Below are 22892 nucleotides of genomic sequence, written 5' to 3'. Positions count from 1 at the left end.
AAAATAGGTATTTTAAAAACAATGAGTGTAGGAAGAAAATATGGAGTTTCAAAAAGTAATTGCCCAAACAAAATCCATGGGGCCCAATCACATTTATTATTACCCACCCGACCGTTGGATGGTTCTTCGTAAATTCGTAACACTCCCGCTCGCTGTAGTTTGAAATTGCTAGCAAATTTGCAGAAGCAGACACAGTAATCGATTCGTTCCAAATCCAATTACCATTTCATGATACCACAAAACTAAAAGTAATAGATAAGGAGTGATAATATCGTATTATCATGGATTCCCTTAGTAACACTGCGCTTCTAGACGAAGACGATTCGTTGCTCTTCGATGATTCTGCACCGGCCACCGCCGATGGCTTTTCTTGCTCTCCTCTCATACCTCTCAGATCTAATCCTCCTCAAACCGGTTAGTTTTTGGCTATTTAGTTCTCTCTTTTTGTTTTCAATTTGTGGATGATTTTTTTATTAATAATTGTCGATTTATTACTGATTTACCTAATGCACCTGCAGAAGGTGGTGCTGCGGATTCTGAAAATCGAAGTTCCTCGGTTAATAACAGTGCGAACAAAGAGAACGCCGATTGGAACAAACCGCAGAAGCTTAACCTGGAGCCTCATCAAATGAAGAGGAAGAAGAAAGGAGGCGGTTACAATTTGCGCAAGAGCTTGGCGTGGAATCGAGCTTTCTTTACTGAAGAAGGCATTTTCTTCTCTCCATTATCCATTAGTTAACGATGAAAATTGACGACTCCAATTGTTTTATTATTTCAGGTGTTTGATTTGTTCTGAATCTTACGTTTCAGGTGTTTTGAATTCGGAGGAGCTTTCTTTGATTAGTGGCAATGCCTCTGCTAAGGCAGGGTTGGATTTGGAAGTAATCCACGAAGAAGAGTGCGGAGGTACTTCGATACAGTTGCAGGAGATTGAAGAAAATTTGTTTATGCATTCATCCGGTGCTGTTACCGTTGAAGATAGAAAGATTGGTGCAACATCTCGGTTTTCTCCACGGCCTCCTACGGCATTAGCCAAAGCTTCTCCAGCTCCCGTTTCCTTGGTCAGTTATACTCTTTGCGCGAATGATGATAGGTTATAGAAATTGAACTCTTTCTAATTTCTGTTACTTGTTATTTGTATACTTCTTTGTTAGGCCAAGAGGAAAATACTTAATGTCAATGACTCCGTTGGCAACAGACCTAAACGCAATGCTTGTCCTCCACGTCCACCTGTAGCATCGTCATCATATCCTTCACATCGCTTGTTTAGAATAGATATTAAGTGGAGTGTCTTATATACTGTGCCTCTGCTATGGAATTGAGTTGTCTTTTCTTTCTTTATCTGTCGAATTATGGAAGTGTTTACCTTGACCTCTTTGCAAACTTAAAAGACCTAACACGGTGAAAGCGCCGAGCAAAGAAGTGAAAGTCGCTAGGACACCTGGTCCTAAATTGGATGTTTCTGCAAGTACAACAACTGCTAGGAGTGGAATCTTGACCGCAGGTTTCTCCAAGAGAAATCAGAATGCACATCCTGGTAAAGTCTGCAACTTGCGTTTGTTTCTTCCTTTTTATCCTAGGAACTTTTACAAGACTAAATAGGAGAGATACAATGCAACTGCAAGTACTTCTATTCTACTGTTGCATAATACAGTGTGAAAATAGATCATCTAATAAATTTAATTTTCATAGAGGTTTGTCATCTCAACGAACTTCACAAATACAGGTTTCTCTTGAGTAACCAAACGTCAAATTCTAACTTTAACATGACATGAATTTATTGGTGATGTTTAGTTAATTTTGTTTCTCTTCGACAGCCACTAATCTTCAGAAGCATGCTGGAGTAAAAGCCTTGTCAAAAGATCCTAAAACTATCCCACGTAACCCAAAAGATCCTAAAACTATCCCACGTTCAGTTACTAGAACACTAGCCAAGCGAGCTGGGAAACATTTGGTAGGAACTTTAAAGTTCTAGCGGCTGCGCTTTTTTTACATTTATCAAGTTTTCAATTCCTTTTACTTAACTAATAGTCACATGATTCGTCTCTTGAAACTGTTTGACTGCACAGGATAACTCAGTTGAAACACATCCACCACCCATAATGCTTCAATCAGAAACTGAAGCAAATAAGGTGTCAGAAACTTGTCTCCCACGCGTCGTCTCTAACATTAGTGAGAAAAAGCAAGAGACACTGCTTCAAACAACAAAATTATCAGGCCTACGGATGCCATCTCCCTCATTGGGATTCTTTTCTATGGTATGTGATTTGATTTGGTTCTTTTTTTATTTTTGGGTACATGTATCATCAGTAATATAATGCTCATGTGACGATTCCATATTCATGTTTATTACTTATTTGTAGGCAAAAGCTCCCAGTTCACATAGCCAAGTACATAAAATTTCTAAACCTTGCAAGCCAGCTAAGAGTAACATTCCTAAATTACAGAATTTAGAAACAAATTCTGTTAATGAGGCAAGAGTACAACATTTATTGAATGAGAATTTCTCAGTCAATTGTAGTGAAATCACTGGAAGTAATTTAGAGGCAGTTAATCAGCAGTTAAAGGGGGAACAACTCAAGACTACAAGTGCTAGTATGGTGGGAGAAATCATGTCAACAAAAGAAAGTGAATCTCATTTAGATAGTTGTCAGTTAGTTCATATGACAACGTTATCCTCCAAAGGTTCTCCTCAGAAGTCTACATCAGAAATCAAATGTGCTGCTGCAACTGAACCAAAAACAGCTAAAATTGAAGGTTTCATTCAGACAATACCAGTGTTGGAACAATGTGATAAGGTTATTTACTCAAAAGCAATGGATCACAGTACTCAAGTCTTTGAATTAGATAGGATGAGGGAAGATTGCATAACCGTTTCTGAAACAGCTTGCAACACTGAGGTAAGCCATGTTTCACAGGAAAACAGATCTTTTCATGAGGATAATGTACAGAATCTCCTACTTACATCCCAAGAATGTCCAACGGTAAAAGCTGATTTTGTTTCCAGTGATAATAAAATGTCGACCAGTAAATACTGTACAGTTTCTGAGTTGCAGCTTAGGGTTGAGGATTCTTCTAGGGATGCTTCTATCCACTATGATGTTCCGTGTGATGTCCCTGGAAACTTTGAGCAACCAACTAGCAAGTTTACATATTCTAAAGCTAACAAAATGCTTCGTGAAGATGAGAGTTTAGTGCTAAATCCTGGTCACTTGCTTGATCAGAGTGAATTTTCTGAAGTATCTGCAGATATCATTTCAAACACCAAAGATTTTATTGGTTCTGGAGCTGAAAAATCCTCTAGCTGCTTACGACATACACTATTGACTCGGTTAGTCCTAGAAGTTGATCACGTTAACAGAGAGATTAAAGAATCACATGTGGAAGATTCACAAATGCAGTTGCTCAATGAAAATCCAGCGCCGTACAAAAGCAACAGTAAGCATTTTTTTACTACTGATAAGTTTCCATTGGCAGATAACAATAGTATAAATGAAAATTCTTGTCTTTCTGATATTCGAAGCCCCGGTGCTGTTGTTCGTGCAGATCCTGAGAATGGTAATAACATACTGCACTCTGACGGTGACTGGCTGCCCACAAATATTGGTTCTTCTGAAGAAATCGATAAAGCAGTGGAAGATGTGCATGCGCGTTCGTTTAATGAAAACCCAGTGCCAATCAACTGCAACTCTAGACACTGCCTTGTTACAAATGGTACTGATTTTCATAGGTCTGGTGCTGCGGATTCAGATAATGTAAATAGCATACAACTACACTTGAATGGTGATAGTTTGTCCACACATGTTGCTCCTTCTGAAGAGATAAAGAAAACAAATTTATTTGAGGGTGCATTATGTGATATCTATACAAGTGAGCACAATGCTTCCAATAATCATATTCAGGCTATGCCTGAAAACAAGGATGGAAATATTAGTATGGATGATTTGCTTGTCGATGATGCAAAAGAAGGTTATTCTGACACATTGCCTTTAGTTGAATTTCAACTCAATGACAACATTCAGACAATGTCTGAAAACAAAGATGGAAATCTTGATATGGATGATTTCGAAGAAGGTTCTTCTGATATACTGCCTCTAGATGAAGTTCAACTCGATGACAGCATTCAGGCCATGCCAGAAAACAATGGAAGATATCTTGATATGGATTATTTGCAGGTCAATGATTCAAACGAAGGTTCTTCTGACATGTTCCCTTTAGTAGAAGTTGAAGTCAGTGACAACATTCAGACAATGTCTGAAAACAAAGATGGAAATCTTGATATGGATGATGTCGAAGAAGGTTCTTCCGATATGTTGCCTCTAGACGAAGTTCAACTCGATGACAGCATTCAGGCCATGCCAGAAAACAATGGAAGAAATCTTGATAAGGATTATTTGCAGGTCAATGATTCAAACGAAGGTTCTTCTGACATGTTCCCTTTAGTAGAAGTTGAAGTCAGTGACAACATTCAGACAATGTCTGAAAACAAAGATGGAAATCTTGATATGGATGATGTCGAAGAAGGTTCTTCCGATATATTGCCGCTAGACGAAGTTCAACTCGATGACAACATTCAGGCCAATCTTGATATGGATTATTTGCAAGTGGATGATGCAAACGAAGGTCCTTCTGACATGTTCCCTTTAGTTGAAGTTGAAGTCAGTGACAACATTCAGACAATGTCTGAAAACAAAGATGGAAATCTTGATATGGATGATGTCGAAGAAGGTTCTTCCGATATATTGCCACTAGACGAAGTTCAACTCGATGACAACATTCAGGCCATGCCTGAAAACAATGAAAGAAATCTTGATATGGATTATTTGCAAGTGGATGATGCAAACGAAGGTTCTTCTGACATGTTTCCTTTAGTTGAAGTTGAAGTCAGTGACAACATTCAGTATATGTCTGAAAACAATGATGGAAACCTTGATACGGATGATTCAAAAAAATGTTCTTCTGACATATTGCCTTTATTTGAACTTCAGCTCATTGACAACATTCAGGCTATTTCTGAAAACAATGATGAAAATATTGACATGGATGATGCAAGAGAAGGTTCTTCTGATATATTGTCTCTAGTTGAAGTTCAACTCGATGAGAACATTCAGGCCATGCCTGAAAACAATGGAAGAAATCTTGATATGGATTATTTGCAAGTGGATGATGCAAACGAAGGTTCTTCTGACATGTTTCCTTTAGTTGAAGTTGAAGTCAGTGACAACATTCAGACAATGTCTGAAAACAAAGATGGAAATCTTGATATGGATGATGTTGAAGAAGGTTCTTCCGATATATTGCCTCTAGATGAAGTTCAACTCGATGACAACATTCAGGCCATGCCGGAAAACAATGAAAGAAATCTTGATATGGATTATTTGCAAGTGGATGATGCAAACGAAGGTTCTTCTGACATGTTTCCTTTAGTTGAAGTTGAAGTCAGTGACAACATTCAGTATATGTCTGAAAACAATGATGGAAACCTTGATACGGATGATTCAAAAGAATGTTCTTCTGACATATTGCCTTTACTTGAACTTCAACTCATTGACAACATTCAGGCTATTTCTGAAAACAATGATGAAAAACTTGACATAGATGATGCAAAAGAAGGTTCTTCTGATATATTGCCTCTAGTTGAAGTTCAACTCGATGAGAACATTCAGGCCATGTCTGAAAACAATGAAAGAAATCTTGGTATGGATGATTTGCAAATGGATTATGGAAAAGAAGGTTCTTCTGACATGTTGCCTTTAGTTGAAGTTCAAGTTAATGTTGATAAGATACAGTTACCCTTGGATGGTAATTGGCTGTCCACAAATATAGCTTCTTCTGAAGAAAACAAGAAAACAAACTTGTCTGAGCATGCATTAAAAGGATGTGATGTCCGTACAGGTGAGCACAATACTTCCAATGACCATATTCAGGCCATGCCTGAAAACGAAGATGGAAATCTTTACGTGGATGAGAGGGCAGAGCACTTGCAAATGAATGATGCGAAGAAAGGTTCTTCAGACATTTTGGCATTAGTTGAAGTTCAATTCAAAGACAAAGTTGTATCTTCTGAATGCAATTCTTTTATAGAAGCGAGCAAAGACTCCTTTACAGATGTATTTGCTTGGAAACCTGAAGAGCATCGTTCAAGTGAAAGTTCAAGCTTACCAGCTTTAGATAATCTAGTCTCCAATACAAGAGTCCCACAGGTCTGTGAAATTAGTGTGTTGAACACTACAACTTTTTTAGAAGAAGCTGGAACTAATAATTTTGAGAAAGACGAGTCTCCTAATACCGACATGGAGCACCGGTCAAAAGGTGATATTTATTATGCAGAAGGCAGCAACAAAATAATTCATTTGTAAGTTTCTTAGTTCTTGATAATGTTTGATAATCACAGTTTGGCAATCCTTTTGTTTCTACTTCTAAGATACGGTTTTGATACTTGACAAGTTGAGTGATGCATGTTAATTTTTTGAATGGCAGGCAGGAATCTGCAACTAAAAGCAAGCAGGAAGTTCCTACATTGAAGCCTCCGCCAAATGCTGCTCCATTTTCTGACGAATGGGTAGCTGCAATTGAAGCTGCCGGAGAGGTGACAGATTTCTCTTGACGGAACTGCATATTTCTTATGACTGATTAATAGTTTTTTGCATGGCGCGATTTTTCATGTCAAGTAGTGTTGTCTTCCTAATTTCAATTCTTACCCTACTTCTATTTTTGGGCTTTAAACATCAATCTTTCTTTAATATCTATACTTTTGGTATGTTTCTGGTGAATGTTAATTTAGTCAAATTGTTTGTATTGCAAGTGGAAGAGTTGAATCAAATTTTTATTTCAGATTTAGCATCTAGGCAGTCTGTTCTTTTGAAATGTTAGATTCATTTTACACGTGGTGTTTGACAGGAGATCTTAACGATGAAAGGCGGTGCTGTACAAAATTCTCCAACTGAGAAGCCTCAGCACGAACCTGGTCCTTGGTCCCCGGTAAGGTTCATACTTCGTTCAATAAACCTGATTCAAATTTTAAACGTAGAGATCTAGCATGAACAATTTACTTTTTTTTAATCGGATAATAAAGCATAACTCACATACCAATGATTGTCTAACTGAATTGTGCATAAACAGTCTCTACTTTTTTGGTTTTAAGTAAGGGAAACCCGATCAAGATTTATATATGGAAAGATAACACAATTTTGACATGATGAGGTCACTTGAAACATCTAACGCGTAATGATGAATCGGCTTCAAACAACACGAACAAAAAAGAACTTATCCACTGATTTTAAAATGGTGCATAATCATGCCTTCGTAGTTTCAGAAAATATAAGGAATAACATAAACCCCTTTTTGCTGTTGGAATTCCTGCGATTATTTTGCACATTATAATTCGGATAGTATAAAATTTTGGAACTTTTCTACATTCTTTATAAAATGCATTTTCATTAGCTTTACGAAATGTAACATCAAAATCTGCCCAATCTCTTATCTATGATGACATGATAACCAACTCAGTTTCTCTCTTGATTCATCTTTATTGTTAACAATAATCTTGTCTAGTTGAACATCTTAAGAAGTTGCATTATTTGTTGCTTTTCCTATTTCCTTCTTTATCTTCTTTCTTATCTCTATACTTTGTATTTGACATTATTGTGTATTACTTTAATTTCTTTGTTTTATTTTGGTTTTGGCAGGTGAGGCGTAAGAATCAATCCATTGGACCCTTTGATTGTACCAAACACAATGTGCAGCATTCCAGTCCATAATGATAAAACTGAGATTTAATCTTATTAATTACTAACCATTTTTTCTTTGCTCGAACCAACCCTTCAGCAGCTTCACAAGTTCGAAGACGTTGTACGGAGCAAAGTGCTACGCATATAGAATTGCCAGTTACCATAATTATGCCATACTCTGAACATAAATAAATAATATTCTAATTCTGATTGTTCTCGAATTGTAAATGACATTTGTGTTCAACCTTTTACATAGAGCTTTTGCTTTTAAACTTTCCCACGAAAATACAAGGTGAGACTAATCTCCGTTTTGGTGTCACACAAACTCCTGTTCTTTCATCATATTTAGGAGATTCAGTTATGTTGGAAGTATTTCACATTTCCGTCTGTTTTGTCACTATTTTTGTAATGAAATTTAATGACGGATGACAAATAGATTTTGTGCATTTTTTTATTAAATTTGAGGGTTTTTTTAAATCTTCATTTCTTTCCTTTAATCTTTTTGTTAGCAGATTGATATTTCGTGTTTCTTTTTTGGATATTATTTTTTTCGCGCATTTTCCCCCTTTTTTTGGTACGATGCTTTCATTGACTGCCTATAACAAGAATTTAATTTTTTTTTCATAAATATATTTTTTACTAAGAATTGCTTACACGTGAATTTTTTTGGGAGGACATCGATGTTTCATAGAGTCCATGTTTATGTTCTATTTGATATCTATCTTCATTCTTTTCAACGACTTTTTCTGGCATTCTACTTTTCACCCATTGGTGTCCACTTTCTCACACTTGTGCACATTTGTAACATTGTTCTCCATTGCTGTTTAGAGTTTTTGGTTCATCATTCTAATGTCCTCCTTTTAAACAACCATGGGAAGATAAAAATGAGGTTATGAAAAGATATCAAGTAATACCCTCAAGCCTTTAACCTTCTGTCTGCACACCTCGGTTAGCATTCCTTCTAAGATACAAATTAACCTACTTTTTTTACGAGCCTGATGTTATAGACAGATTAAGTAGTGTATGGAAAAAGCGGAATAAACGTAGACATAATATTGTAAGGAGACTCGTTATTACAGAAATATGGTAATGTAAATCAATATATCATACTTAAGACACACATTAAACTTGAAATTAGAAATGTCAGACGAAGGTTCATCCATTAAATTTTCTGAACCATTACAGGAACTACTTCTCTAAAGGGTTTGCTCACTGAATGAAATCCACTATACAGATAATATAGCAGAAAATAGCTAAAATTAAGGTACAAGAAGTTACAATGCAAATAACTTAGGCAGGATACATGATGAGTTACCCAAGCCCAAAAGAAAATAAAAATAATAATAATAACCCATCAGGGTTAAAAAAAATTATGGAGCTTAATATCGTTGCATGGCACTTTACAACAAAAGGGCACTCATCAAGACGTAGTTGCACCTAACTAGTCACACAGATTGAATAAAGTACCTAGGGAGCTTGGTTGGTAACAAGATTGAATTTTCATTCAACTTGATACTTTTCGTGCTTGTAAGCAGGGAACTTGGTGATGAAAAAATTGAAGACGAATTTTTATTTTTCCTTCTAAGATACAACAACTTACAAGTCCTTGAATCTTTCTGCTTTAAGCATAGTGAGGATTGAGTGCTAATGCTTCCCTGTATATCATCTCTTTTATTTGCTCTTCATCCAATTGCTGTTGCTCAAACTCAAATGAGAATGGTTCCATGCAGATTGGTTCATCAGCTACATCATGCAGTTTTTCAAGGTATGGATGGGCTAGTGCTTCTTCAACTGCCAATATTTAAACAGAAATAAATGAAAATTTGCCCAATTTTATTCAATATGTGGCTTTGCACATATCATCAATGTTCAAAATGGAACTGCATTTTGCTTCGTCTATCTACGAATTTATAAAAAAAATTAGTGGAATGGGAAAGGTACCTGTAATTCTTTTGGTGGGATCAATTGTCAACATTTTATCAACGAGATCAATGGCTGCGGGATGAACATGGGGGAAGACCTGAGCTAAAGGTTGGCGAGGATATTGAGGAAGCTGTCTGATATATCTTCTTGCGTCTTCATTTTTCACTAACCCAAGGTCAGCATCGGTTGGGGTACCAAGAAGCTGTGTGGATAAGACAGGAAGAGTAAGCATGGAAATAAAATTACTTTTTTAAATTGAATTATTGACTATATCCATGATATTAAATAACTTGAAACATCTCATCATCAAATTTTAAGTCATTGTTTCGTTTTGTCTTTTCAATCTCACCTCTGTCAATAGGCGCATCTGATGCACATGGTCTTTGCCTGGAAACAGAGGCTTTTTATTCATAAGCTCCATGAAGATGCAACCAACAGACCACACATCTATCGCAGAGGTGTAATCTGAGGAGTTCAACAATAATTCGGGAGCCCTGTACCATCTTGTGACTACGTATTCTGTCATGAAGTCACTTTCCAAAGTTGGTCGCGCAAGACCAAAATCAATAATCTTCAAGTCGCAATTAGAATTCAGCAACAGGTTGCTCGGTTTTAAATCTCTGTGGATTATGTTTGCAGAATGTATGTACTTTAGCCCACGAAGAATCTGATACAAGAAGTACTGCAAGTACAAGAGCATCCAATCATCAGCAAAACAAAAGGTTCCAATTTGAAAACATTGTAATTATGATACATATAAATTAAAAGAAAAATAGATTGAGAGAGCACTCACTTGGCAGTGCTCCTCCGACAGACTTTGATTAGAGCGAATGATGTGATGAAGATCAGTATCCATGAGTTCAGTGGCTATGTAGACGTCATTAAACTCTCTACGCAATGGTGGAGGAATAACATCTCTCAAAGCAATTACCTGTTATCCAAACAGACATTTTAATCACAACAAAGTAGACACCGCTTTTATATTCTATTAATTGAGACTTTGATAACTTTCACTACAGTGAAACCTTAAAGCCGTTTCAACACAACCAACTTAGTATTCGTAAGTTAAATTAAATTCAATGTTATGAATAGCAAAAGTTTATAACCAAATCCCAGAAGCATGTCATCATGTGTTCCCCCAAATTAGGAAGTCATGGTCAATCTCGGGACTTTACCCTGTTAAGTCCCAAGAAACTTGTCGCCAGTCACATGTATTGTACCGGCATTTTATGCTTCTACAACTTTTCGTAAAAAAGTTATATGAAATCTCATAAAAAATAGGTTTTAATTTCTTCATTACTCTGTAAAAAATGTCAACTTATGGTATAATTTTGAAGATGCTTACTGTAGAATTCAACAATTTTATCATATCAAGTTGTAATTGTCATAATTATAATGAGTTGAATTTCTATGTACTGTTATTTTGTTCAAAAGATTGATAGGATTGTTATGATAAATATATTATAACTATATATCAGGATAATTCTGAGTCCATACGATATTTACAGAATTTTAATTGATTATAAAGTGAAATTTTCAGTAAAATACGTGGCACAATCAAAACAGTTTAAGAAAAAAAAAAATTACCCACCAAAACCAAGCATGTATTAAATTTGTACCATATGAGGATACGATATATCTGTAAGTCAACTACAAAGGAGAGATCACTCACATTTTCATGATCTAAATGTTTAAGAAGCTTAATCTCACGGAGCGTTCGCTTAGCGTCCATGTGATTGTCGAAAGCGTTCGCTATCTTCTTAACAGCCACCAGCTCATTCGTCTCCGTATTCAACAGCGAGCTTCAAAAACCACATCAACAAACTATTCAGATTTCATAATCTCACAAAAACGTAAAGAAACATCAAAATCAAACACTCACGCACTAGCTAACTTCAATCACAACCGAATCCGAATCATACAATCAGAGAACCACACAATCTCTCGATTTAACCAATCGCGTTTCCAAAACCACAATAAGTCGAAGAAAACGAAGCAGTACCAAACGATTCCGTACGCGCCGCGTCCAATAGGCATGATCGGAGGACGGTACTTCGTCGTAACCTCGAAGAGATTGCCGAATATGTTGTACTGAATGAACTGTCCGCCGTGCGTCGGAACCGCCGGAAAATCGGCGACGCCGTTCGGATTAACTCCGGCCATCACTTTCTCTCTCAATGAAACTTTCTCTCTCTAAAAACCGTTCGGAGAATCGGAGAAGAGCGCTTTCTCTCTCTTCTCACACGCGAACCGCACCTCCAAACTCTCTCCCTCTAACAAACTTTCTCTTTCTAGAAACCGTCAAAGAAAAAAAAGGATGAAGATGGAGAGTGGAAGAAGCGAGTGGAGCGGTTTTAACTTAAATAGTGTCCAACCAACGAGTCAGTCACCGAGTCAGTGTGTGTGTGCGTGCGTGCATACGTGTAACTACTTTCGCTCGGTCAACTCGGCTGGGTAAGCACGTTGAGTTTTCACTCTTTCGGAGCAGGTGCCAGGAAGACGGTGCGAAAACGCACCATGGGAAGAAAAATAACCGAACGAACCACACGCGCACACGTGCCACGCGTTTGGGTCTCCATCGGACGGCTCACGCTTCAGCCGCCTCTCATCTACGGCCACCGTTTGTTCAATTATTTCAACAGCCATCAATCTTTCTTTCTTCTTCTATTATTACGTGATTTGTATTGTATGCTCGTCAAAGCCACCTCGTGGATTTTATATTAAAGATTTAAATAATTAAATCATAAAAATAAATATCAAATGTTATCCTCAGCCTGAAGAGACTGAATAATTGAGTCACAAGCGTGTAACTATTTTGTGCAAATTTTGACTCGTGCCTATTTCCATATATTTAACATATAACTAATAAAATTATGTTTCGGCTTTTGGACCCTTTCGTTCTCTGAATATTTAAATCTTAGTTAAATTATTTTTTACTCAAGGATAATTGATTAGGTTAATTAACAATTCCACTATTTTTTAATCTATCACTAACAACCACATTAGATAAACCCGTGGCAGTGACAATGCCAAAAAGTCCACTGCTTTAGATCTCGTTTATGTTCTTTGTTTTTTATAACTTTTTTAAATATTTTACAGTTGAATTATTAGATTACATATCTATTGGTTTATGGTTTAAGTGTTGTGTCTAGACATTTTGTACATTATTTGAGAAATTCAAGAGTCGTTTAAAAATTTGTAGAAAAACTATAAAAAAAATGACAGGTAAATAAACATTCAAAAAGTTTTAGAAAACATAACTTAGATTTACCTTGAAGTAAAAAAAATGGCATTTAAGTAATGTAGCAATTAAATTGTGATTAAAAAAACACTCTTTGATATTATTCTTCAAGCAGTGATTGAATAACTGAAGTTACTATTGGTCAACCTTTTCAATCTACATCAATAAAGAATCTTCCCCAAATCCCCTTATATACTTCTCCCTCAGCATAATATTTAAATTAAAACTAATCTCGGGTTTAATAAATAATTAAGAAAAGGTACAACATTTTATGAACTTTTTATGCTTAAATAAAGATACTTAAATTTTCGCGGAACATTTCTCGTGTTAAAAGTATAAATTGGCCAAGTTCACACCTTTAAGAATTTAGTATGATGAAAAACATTTAATCAAGTTCAGACCTTTTAAAAAATTTAATAAGTTAAATTATTTTTTCTTAAATTAAACATTTCTAAACATGATAGAAAAATTACTTTTCTTAAATTTTTAATTACATTATATTATGTTAAAATAGTTAAATTTTTATGAAATTAATATATAATCAATAATTTTAATTTAATGAGAACTTAATAAACTTCCCCATACTTTATTAATTATAATATTGAGATTTGAGAAGAGAGACATTTTTTGCTTAACTTCTAGGACAATTTAATATTCCGAATAGCAATTTTGTTTTAGAAAGTAGAATAGTTCAACGAAATCAGTTTATAAAAAATGTTAACTGAAAAATAAAAATGTTTAACTATAAAAATGTTCAAAAAATATTTCATTTTAACAAATATACTTCCTTAATATATCCCTAAATCCTAAACTCTAAAATATATTAAAAAATTAAATTTCACATTATTTAAAGAATAAGTTAAATGTCTTTTAGAATAAATTTTAATAGAAACAAGTTAGATTTCACTTTATTTTTAGGGGTAAATTACATAAGGGTCCCTAATATTTGTCAAATTACATGTATACCTCTTACCTTTTTTCATTATTACAATGACTTTCTTTAGAGTGGTGCAGTTATAATGTTAAAAAGGGTATAAATGTGCACTGTTTTAAAATTTATGAGGTGTATGTGTATTTTCAAATTTAAGAGGGTACATTGAAATGAAAAAAGAGAAACGATATAATGTTTTTATAACAAATTACATATTTGTAAAGGATTTTGAAAAAAAAAATTATATATAAAAGTAATTTGAGAAAATTTTAGAAAGTGTTAGTGTAATATAGTCCCTTTTTTCAGAATTTTTTTTGACGGATTTCTTTTACAAGATTTTCAAGGAAAAATAGATATTCAAATATTTATCTTGAAATATTAAACACAATCTTTATTACTAATTTATTTTTTAATGAGAACTTAATGAAACCCACCAGGATCATTTAGTTGGATAAAAAAAATAACAAGACACACAAAAAAATCAATTTATCCACTTAAAAACTTAGGCAAAATCAAATCTTTAAGTATATATAATTCACTAACAAGTAGAATCACGTCTTTTGTCATTGGACCAAATACATAATTAGACAAAATAACATCTTCAAATGTGTTATTTGATTAAAGGCTCAATAACAAGACATCGGAATACTAAATATATGTGACACGTAAGAATAAGATCTCAAAATGTATTCAAATAATTATGTAAACTTGTGTTTTTAAATGTATAATCTGATCAATTACAAGTTATCAATCGTGGTACCAAACATGTAATGAAAAAAAATCAAAATATATGTATTTGAATCTTGTTTCATTACTTATACATATTTCAACTTATAATCAATGATGCAAGTTAATACAATATTCATAACTTAAAAAATTCTTCAAAATACAATCTTGAGAGACTGACTCTCGAATCAATAAAACACTTAGACTCTTCACAATAAGCACTTGAGGCCATCCAATTGAGTGTTAGGAATCTAGAGTTATATGTAACAACCTTTTTGGAAGGTCAATTGAGATTTAATCATTGTGTACGCAACTATGAATGTACACTTTTATTAAAAAATCTGAAATAAGTAACAAACCCTAGACATAAGTGAATACCAATTTTGAAGTTACACACATCTCGCTACCAACAAAATAATGGTATCTTGATATATTTAACGTTTTAGTCTGAGTTGCTTCATCTTGTTTGTGGTACTCTCACATTTAAATCATTTAAGTAAACACACCAAGAATATGTTTTAAATTTTTAATTAATTGCTATAGATGACAAAAAAATTAATTAATTTCATATGAACATTGGACCAAAACCTCAATGACTTAAATTAGACTATATTGTCAATAATAAATAGAATAATAAATAGGAAAATGATATTTGACCAAAACCTCAATGACTTAAATTAGACTATATTGTCAATAATAAATAGGAGAATGATGCTTTTGAAAACCTTAGTTATATTCAATTCTTAATAGTTATATACAATTCTTAATTCTTAATAGAGTTATATACAAATCTTAATAGTTAAAATAATTCTTAATAGTTATATAAACTTTTTATATGATGTGTTTAAATATAAATATATATAATAAAAAATAAATTTATAAATCTAATTGTATAAAAAACATGGTTTGACAATGTATCATTACCCTAATAAATCCCAATCCCAATTTTAGGTTGGAGTAAAATGTTTTGGCATAAATTGATGTGTTTTAATATTTTAAAAGTTAAATCAAACGACTTAAAGCAATATTATACATACATAATCGAATAGAACATACTTTATTTCCCTTATTTTCTTACATTAAAAAAGAAAAGCACGACGTCTTCCATGTATAAAATGCACACAACCTTATTCTCGACCAAGGTTAGCCAAGAAAACAAATAAGCCATCATTTTCAAGTCAGCCCAAAATTTCCATTAAGATGAGATTGGACAGATGGCCATTATTTCAAGACAACCTCGGTCTGAAATCATTGTTTAGTTTTATAGGCACTTGTATAAAAAGCTCGAAGTAAGAACTTGTATAGAAAGGTCTAATTTAGCTATTTTTGCGTTTTAACTCTAGCAAAATACAAAAGGCCACCTAATAAAGAAAAAATAATTAATCAGATATCCCTTTAGCTAAATAACAATTGCTAATACTGTGTTAACTAGCAAAACACAAAAGTACAAATAATAAATAAACAATAATTAATCAGAAATCGTAGCTAAGATAGGTCTAATTCTAACAAACGCAAACGCACAAAAAGCCACATAATAAGAACACTGATTATAAAATAGTACGCATGAGCTATCTATATAGAACGAAGAAAGGACACGAGGTACCAATCAGTTCAACCATTAACTCTTAGCAATGTTATTTGACAAAAGGATCAACTAAAACAAAGGGGAAAAAACAATCCAACTTGCCAATGGCGAAATAAAGATTGGGCAAACACACCCTCACATCGACATTAAAAACCATGTCCTTAGATCTCCAACCCCCTAAATGTCGTTTAGGCTTCAGCAAACCTGAGGAAAATTTCATAAATCCTATCAGAACCCAATTGATAACACAGGAACTTCACAACTTAAGTAAAGCGAGACAAAGAAGCTTTAAAGAACAACAAGCCCGCATATCAAGACTTACCCAAGCTCGGAAAGCTTTTGGTGAGCAACTGCGTAATCAGCGAAGAAGGCATCTTCGTCCTGAAATCATCAGTAAACCAAGATTAGATACTTGCTTCATCAATTTTATAGCAATGTTGAGATGATTATGAAATATACACACCGCTGCATATTTGTCAACAAGAGGGCGGAATACAGGGTCAGACAAAAGTGCCTTGTCAGAGGGCAGCTGAAGGAGGCCTTCCTTCTCACCGCTCAACAACTCCCTAAAACATTTGTGGACATCAAAAAGGAGTTAAGGAAGAGTTTTACATAGGAAAGATAAGACTAGTCTAGATAAAAGGCGATGCGAGAAACATAAGAGTACTCACTTGAAGTATGAGTTGTCAAAAATAAGAGGGTTTGAGGTCCACGGTCCCTCAAATCCAGAACGCTCCTTGTGTGCCGCTCCCTGCAAAATACATCTGTTAGACTTGCACCAGTAAGGCTACAACTTTAGTTGCTTCACTTTTAGGTGGAGCAGAGCAGTGCAATTTACAATGTGGCTCGTATAACATTCAAAAGAACACAAGTTCACAATCATAACATACAATGGTGTGACCACCAGATAGAGCAACAATATCCTGGTCACTAAGCCCCATAGCCTTGCCGAACACATCTCTAAGGTGATCAGACCCTGCAACAGTCAGGAACCCAACCGTAAGCAAAACCTCCACTACGGATCGCAAAGATCTAATCACAATCAATCAAACAAAGTACTGACCCTTGGTTGCATCAGGTAGGCGACCCTCTGGTGGTGGCTCTGGCTTGTCCTGATCAGAAGGAAAATAGCGCCATTAGCCTCGTATTCGATCATTAAATCACTCACAGAATAATACCAAACCAAAATACCGTATTTAATTTAAATTTCGCGTGCATAATAATCCAAGAACAAAAATTGTTCGGAGCAGAGTATTCAAGTAACCATATAAGAAATAAAACTAAGGTAATTCCAGGAAACAAATTCAATGCAGTTAAACTCATTCAGTCACACCATCAAATGAAAACCGACGGATTATATTATAGATGTGTGCACTATCTAAAATTTGATGAAATAAAATATGAACCGCATGATCTCCACCAAATAGTTTAAATACTTTTAAATACGTGAACGGACAATGTTGAATGAAAGCACAACTACCATTTATACTACGAGCAAGTGAAAATTTTTTAAAAAAAAATCATATCATTTTATTAAATAAAACTGTTATATAACATCAATACTAATAATAATAAACAGGCATAAAATACAGTAAAACATACAATATTATACCTCTCTTCCAGGATAGAAAGGAACTTCGGGTCCACCAGTGACCTCAACTCCTACAACGCCAGCCAACTGCGTTTTACACAAAAGTATGATTAAACGCAAAACCTCAAAAATAATAACAATTTCTCAGATCTAAAAAATCATATAAAAAATTTCGAGCAATGAATTCTCACCTGGTAAAAATCTGCGTAACTCAAGATAGGGAACTCCGCCTTAAGTGGCTCCAAAAGCCTAACGGCGATATCGAGACCGTTGTTGGCACCGTGAGCGAGTTCGGAAGGGTGCTTGATGGTTCCGAAGGGACCACCGGTCTTCGTGCTAACGTCGAAGGTACCAGCAGAGTGCCATCTGCACACACAACGCACCAAAACGCGTAAAAACGACAATATAGAAAGTCAGAGTCGTGCGTAACAGTGATCTAACTCCAAACGACAGAACGTACGCCAAACGAAGCATTAGAGGAGCGCATCTCTTCTCAGCGATGAAGCCTCTGAGCTTCCTCTTGGCCTTCTCAATGGCCTTCTGGTAATCGGCGCTCACGGAGGGGTAAGACTTTCCCATGACTTACGATTCTGAACAAAAATGAAAAATCAGCCACATAAATCGCATGAACGAGAAATTATGTAAGAGAAAAACGAATCGATTAAAATGTGGATCGTGAAGAGAATCGACGATTTGTGCTATCTTTCGAAAAAGATTTCAGCGAACGAACCTTGAAAATTGAGAAGAAATGGAACGTTAACCCTTTTGGCACGAGCAGACCACAAGCCTCAGTGAGTAATGCAGCTGAGGGGGGAAGGTAGATATAATGGGGAGAAGCGAAGAAAGTTCTAGTAGGTGATTGTGAACCATTGGATTCTTCTGATGTGCGGTTTTTGTTGATTTAGGAAATTAACGGCTGAGATGGATTTGCACGTGTAAATTACATGGTGCAGGTCGTGGGGTAGGTGGGAAAAGCTTTTATGACTGACCAGTATAGAGAAAAAGAAACAGAAAGGAGAATGGGATTGCAAAAGGCCATGGATTGGATTATGATCCTCTGTAGTTGTAATTGGAATTGCATCAATCACAACCATCAAATTATTTTATTACACATCAACTGATCTTATATTATTTTTAATTAATTGCGATCGTTGGATTTGCGTGGATGGTGTGAGCTTTTCTTTGGCAGCTGTAGAGGATTAGGTTCCTGATTGGGTTATTGTTTTCGAAAAAAGTGAGAACGGATTTCCTGGCGTTATGGCATAAGCCATTTGACCATAAAATTATGGGATAAATGACGAATTTACCCTCGTTGACGGAAAGAGCACAATATATATATAACTCTAAGTTAATTTGTTCATAATACATGTTTATTCTCAAGCATTTTTAAAAATAATAAATAGTGTAAATAAAACCTTTCAAACAATTATATGTAAATTATTATTTTTTCAGTAATTACTAGTAAAGAAAATAATTGTCAAACATATTTTTAATATTAAAGTGATGCTAATTTTTTACATTCGTACCAAATTTCATATTAATTAAGTAAATAAAAAAATTACACATAACTTAAAATTGGCGTTCAGCGCGAGACTCCATGTAAGGGTATTTTCGGAATTGAACATCAAATATATAAACGGAGCGGGTAGGCTTGCGTGGGGAACTAATAAAAATATTCAAAGTTCGCAGTGTGAATGCGTTCCACTGCAGAAGATTCCATTTTGGGCAATATTAATGTCACCCGTTAGGCATAGTCAGTTCCACACTCCTTCCTTTGCTGAAGTAATGTGATGCCAACGTGGATATGTCTGACTTTATTTAATTAAAAAATCTCTAATTAATGTAATTATAAACATCAAATTAATGTGATGATGAAATTCAAAAGGCAAGATAGTGTTTGTTTGTTATTTGTTAATGGTAATCTATAAATAATTTTCTGTTTTATATAAATTTATTATTTCATAAATATCTATTACCAGTTATTGATATTCTATCATTTTTGCATTAAATATTTTTTATATTATATCATCTAAAAAGGTAAAGTATCACTGGGTGAAAATAGTGGTAATCCTGAGATAACTTTTTTTTTATTTTATTGGAGTAAAGCAGTTCATAGATAATATATATCAGTAATTATCATTGATATTCAATAATTTTTGCAAAAGATGTTTTGTAATTATAAAACTAATTAAGGTAAACTATCATTAAAGATGCCACATGAGAATCATAGTGATCCTGGAATAAGTTTTTTATTTTAATGTGGCAAAAAAAACTATAAAGGTAAACATTAAGGATGCTAGAAGAAAATGGCAATGATTCTGAAATAAGTATCTATTTTAATGGAACTAGTTTTTTACCCTTCCAATGAAAAAATAATAAATAAGATTTTAAACACGAAAATATAAAATAATTAATTATATTAACTTAATTAATATTTTTATGAATAAAATATTTAAGAAATGTAATAAAAATAAACTTTAATATTATAAGCAGTAAGTATACAATTTTATAGTTAAATCATCGTGATTAAAAATTACACAGTGTCTTCTCTCTCTTAACTTCTCAGAGTTTAACATATAGTTACCCATATGTAAATACAAGACATGTATATAGTTTGGTCCTTGGTCATTTTTGTCGTGGAAAATTCATGCTTCATTCATAGCAAATGTTTTTTAAGTATGACCTATTATATTGTAAAATAATACAATTTTACTATCTCTTTGTTTAATCTTGAGTTGCATGTTAATATTATTTAGTGAGCAATATATGGATTAATGTAAAAGACATTTTTGTTACAATTTGAAATTTTATGATTTTAATTTTTATGATATTAGAATCCCTTTGTAATTCTACTTTTAAGTGACACTGATCGATTGTCATGTATTTTAGTTTTGAAACTAATTATAAATTAAAAGAAAGTATAATTGTGGCAATAGGTAAATCTAATCCTCTTATCTGGTTGTCACTTATATTTGAAAATAATGGAGGCAATTGCAAAATCTTTCACTCTCTTCTCTCTTTGAAATATAAAGAAAAAAAAGGTTGCACCATGATTTGCTTAACGTGACGGGTGCAAGATCAAAAGTGGGGGATTGTAGGAAGCAAAAGCCTCTTAAGTTTTGGTTATTTGTGGAAAGTTAATTTCTTCTTCCACCTCCATATTTTCTTCCTTCACCTCCCTAAATCTTTCAGTTCCAAAATACCCTTAAATAAAAGGTGTAGGATTTTATTTTTTTTCATTTTCAAATTGTATAATACGTATACCTTCCTAACTCTAAAATTTAGAATACAAAATGTATTCCAAATTATAAATTTTTAAATTTTAGAATCCCGAAAAAATGAAAGAATGGTGTCAATGAAAAAAATGAAAAAAGAGCAAACTTGTCATTTGAGGTCTTATATGGAGGTGCAAAAAGAAATTTTCTTGGGAAAAAAAGTCCATAAAACCCACGGCCCCATTCTGAGACGTTACCCATGTGATAAGTAATATTAAGTATTTCTCTTTTAACAGAATGACATGAGGTATTAATCAACATGCATAATATATATTTGTTTTAAAGAAAAGATTCACGTAAAATATTAAGAAAATTAAGTACATGAGATAGTCACCTCATACAACAGTAAACGTTGTAAAAACATGCATGTATCCTAAATTTATTTGGGATTTTTAATTTTAACACAATTACTTAAAATTTAAGTATTAATACAATGTGTAACCTAAATCTTATTGTATTTTAAAACAAGGTAAAGGATATAAAGACTTGGTGGTATAATTCAGATAAAATATGAATATTTTATTATTTAAGTATAAATTTATAAATAGAAAAAAACAATTGTTTAAACTTCATTTCAGAAAACAACCATCTTTATAAAATACTTTTTTTCACTTTCTATTAGATTCAAATCAAGTATGTTAAATCAAAACTTGTTTTGAAGTAAGTTTTTCTTTACCCATTTTCTTGAGTTGGTTTTAGGAAATTTTTCATGCATGGGACTGCAGGGTCTACATGTGGCCTTCTAAGACAAAAATGATATTTGTTGGTCTATAATTATAAAAGCATGTTCAAATTATTGTTCAAAGTTTTTTTGTGTACTAGTTTAACTTTTTGTGTGATATAAAAGGTTAACATGTGGCCTTCTAAGACAAATATGATCTTTGTTGGTCTATAATTATAAAAGCATGTTGAAATCATTGATCAAAGTTTTTGTGTACTATTTAACTTTTTGTGTGATAGAAAAAGTTAAAAGTTTGATTCTAAGTAAACAAACTTTTTTTATCAGCAAATAAGTAAGCAGGCTTAAGTAAGGGAGTTATTTTTTGTTTTTTATAAAGTTTTAGAATAAATGATATGGATGTAAAAGAATTTAGTTATAATATTTTGATTTATATTAAAAATATATAAATGTTTGAAATGAGGTAGATTCTTATTTTATTTTTTTATTTTTTTAATAGAGGAATATTTTATAACACTTTGGATTCAATACTATTGTTGAAATATTTATATAATGGAGTTTTGAATATGATTTTTTATAAGAAACTTCCATTAGATATTATGAACTTATATATGAGTTAAATGAGAGTGCATGTTATATTCGAGCAAGTTATAATCATGTTGGAGTTGTCTAAAAATTGCAAATTGTTATATTGATTTTGGGTAAAAAAATTTAAACAAGTTGGTCCTCCTACATGAAATTGATTTTCTTATATTTTTGTTCAAGTGAAAGTACAATAGAAAATAATTGTTTGCTCTTAACTTCATTTTTTATTAGCGAAAACGGAGTAGAAAATTAGTATTGCTCTTAACCTTATTTTTGCTAAAGCGAAAATATGACATAAATTCATCATTGTTCTCGAATATATTTTTGCTCAATCAAAGTAATTCTTGCTCAAGATAAAAAAAACATTCTTATTTTGTCTCATTAATCGATTGAATGTGAATGTTAAATATAAAAGTAAATATAGTATTGATTTGTATATTTGATTGAACTGTGTTGTATTTAAGTGATTTATATTATATGAAAATGGTTGTTGAAATGATAATAGTTGTATGGGTATTAGGTCACAAATCTCAAATTATATGTGAACCATTTTTTGAGTTGTGTATTAAGTAAAGATACATTTTTTACAACTAATAGTTTAAGTCACATAAGCAAAAGTATCAGGG

The 22892-nt window shown here is 33.4% G+C and overlaps 3 protein-coding genes across 3 annotated transcripts; 1 reads left to right on the top strand and 2 right to left on the bottom strand.

Moving 5' to 3' along the window:
- The first annotated feature begins 150 nt into the window (after positions 1-150).
- Positions 151-8055, top strand: LOC137820228 (uncharacterized). Its single transcript, XM_068624191.1, has 12 exons — positions 151-414; positions 519-707; positions 811-1061; positions 1155-1247; positions 1384-1537; positions 1818-1954; positions 2070-2258; positions 2364-3438; positions 3547-6355; positions 6481-6589; positions 6901-6981; positions 7689-8055. Exons 1-12 carry the CDS (start codon positions 282-284, stop codon positions 7758-7760), a joined length of 5292 nt encoding a protein of 1763 aa, XP_068480292.1. The 5' UTR covers positions 151-281; the 3' UTR covers positions 7761-8055.
- Positions 8056-8858: 803 nt separating this feature from the next.
- Positions 8859-12343, bottom strand: LOC137820237 (mitogen-activated protein kinase 3). Its single transcript, XM_068624201.1, has 6 exons — positions 11656-12343; positions 11326-11455; positions 10447-10584; positions 10003-10335; positions 9672-9855; positions 8859-9521 (listed from the first exon to the last, which is right to left on the bottom strand). Exons 1-6 carry the CDS (start codon positions 11814-11816, stop codon positions 9352-9354), a joined length of 1116 nt encoding a protein of 371 aa, XP_068480302.1. The 5' UTR covers positions 11817-12343; the 3' UTR covers positions 8859-9351.
- Positions 12344-16147: 3804 nt separating this feature from the next.
- LOC137820245 (L-ascorbate peroxidase, cytosolic) lies at positions 16148-18766 on the bottom strand. Its single transcript, XM_068624214.1, has 10 exons — positions 18458-18766; positions 18188-18317; positions 17919-18093; positions 17749-17814; positions 17200-17248; positions 17027-17112; positions 16808-16887; positions 16600-16702; positions 16459-16517; positions 16148-16340 (listed from the first exon to the last, which is right to left on the bottom strand). The coding sequence occupies exons 2-10, from the start codon at positions 18304-18306 to the stop codon at positions 16325-16327; spliced, it is 753 nt and encodes a 250-aa protein (XP_068480315.1). The 5' UTR covers positions 18307-18317; positions 18458-18766; the 3' UTR covers positions 16148-16324.
- Positions 18767-22892: the final 4126 nt, after the last annotated feature.

Source organism: Phaseolus vulgaris, chromosome 11 (assembly GCF_000499845.2).
Source record: "Phaseolus vulgaris cultivar G19833 chromosome 11, P. vulgaris v2.0, whole genome shotgun sequence".
In the NCBI taxonomy this organism is placed as follows: Eukaryota; Viridiplantae; Streptophyta; class Magnoliopsida; order Fabales; family Fabaceae; genus Phaseolus; species Phaseolus vulgaris.
Note: the sequence above shows the minus strand (reverse complement) of the source record. Positions and strands in the feature narration are given on the sequence as shown.

Bases quoted from the DNA above. Each gene is read 5' to 3' on its own strand.
- LOC137820228 (XM_068624191.1), top strand. From the start codon at position 282: ATGGATTCCCTTAGTAACACTGCGCTTCTAGACGAAGACGATTCGTTG. The intron at 2,259-2,363 runs GTATGTGATTTG...ACTTATTTGTAG, and splicing joins CATTGGGATTCTTTTCTATG to GCAAAAGCTCCCAGTTCACA. The intron at 6,982-7,688 runs GTAAGGTTCATA...TGGTTTTGGCAG, and splicing joins AACCTGGTCCTTGGTCCCCG to GTGAGGCGTAAGAATCAATC.
- LOC137820237 (XM_068624201.1), bottom strand. From the start codon at position 11,816: ATGGCCGGAGTTAATCCGAACGGCGTCGCCGATTTTCCGGCGGTTCCG. The intron at 10,585-11,325 runs GTGAGTGATCTC...TTTGGATAACAG, and splicing joins AACATTTAGATCATGAAAAT to GTAATTGCTTTGAGAGATGT. The intron at 9,856-10,002 runs GTGAGATTGAAA...TTATCCACACAG, and splicing joins AGATGCGCCTATTGACAGAG to CTTCTTGGTACCCCAACCGA.
- LOC137820245 (XM_068624214.1), bottom strand. From the start codon at position 18,306: ATGGGAAAGTCTTACCCCTCCGTGAGCGCCGATTACCAGAAGGCCATT. The intron at 16,888-17,026 runs GTATGTTATGAT...TGTATTTTGCAG, and splicing joins TATCTGGTGGTCACACCATT to GGAGCGGCACACAAGGAGCG. The intron at 16,703-16,807 runs GTGAGTACTCTT...CAAATGTTTTAG, and splicing joins TTTGACAACTCATACTTCAA to GGAGTTGTTGAGCGGTGAGA.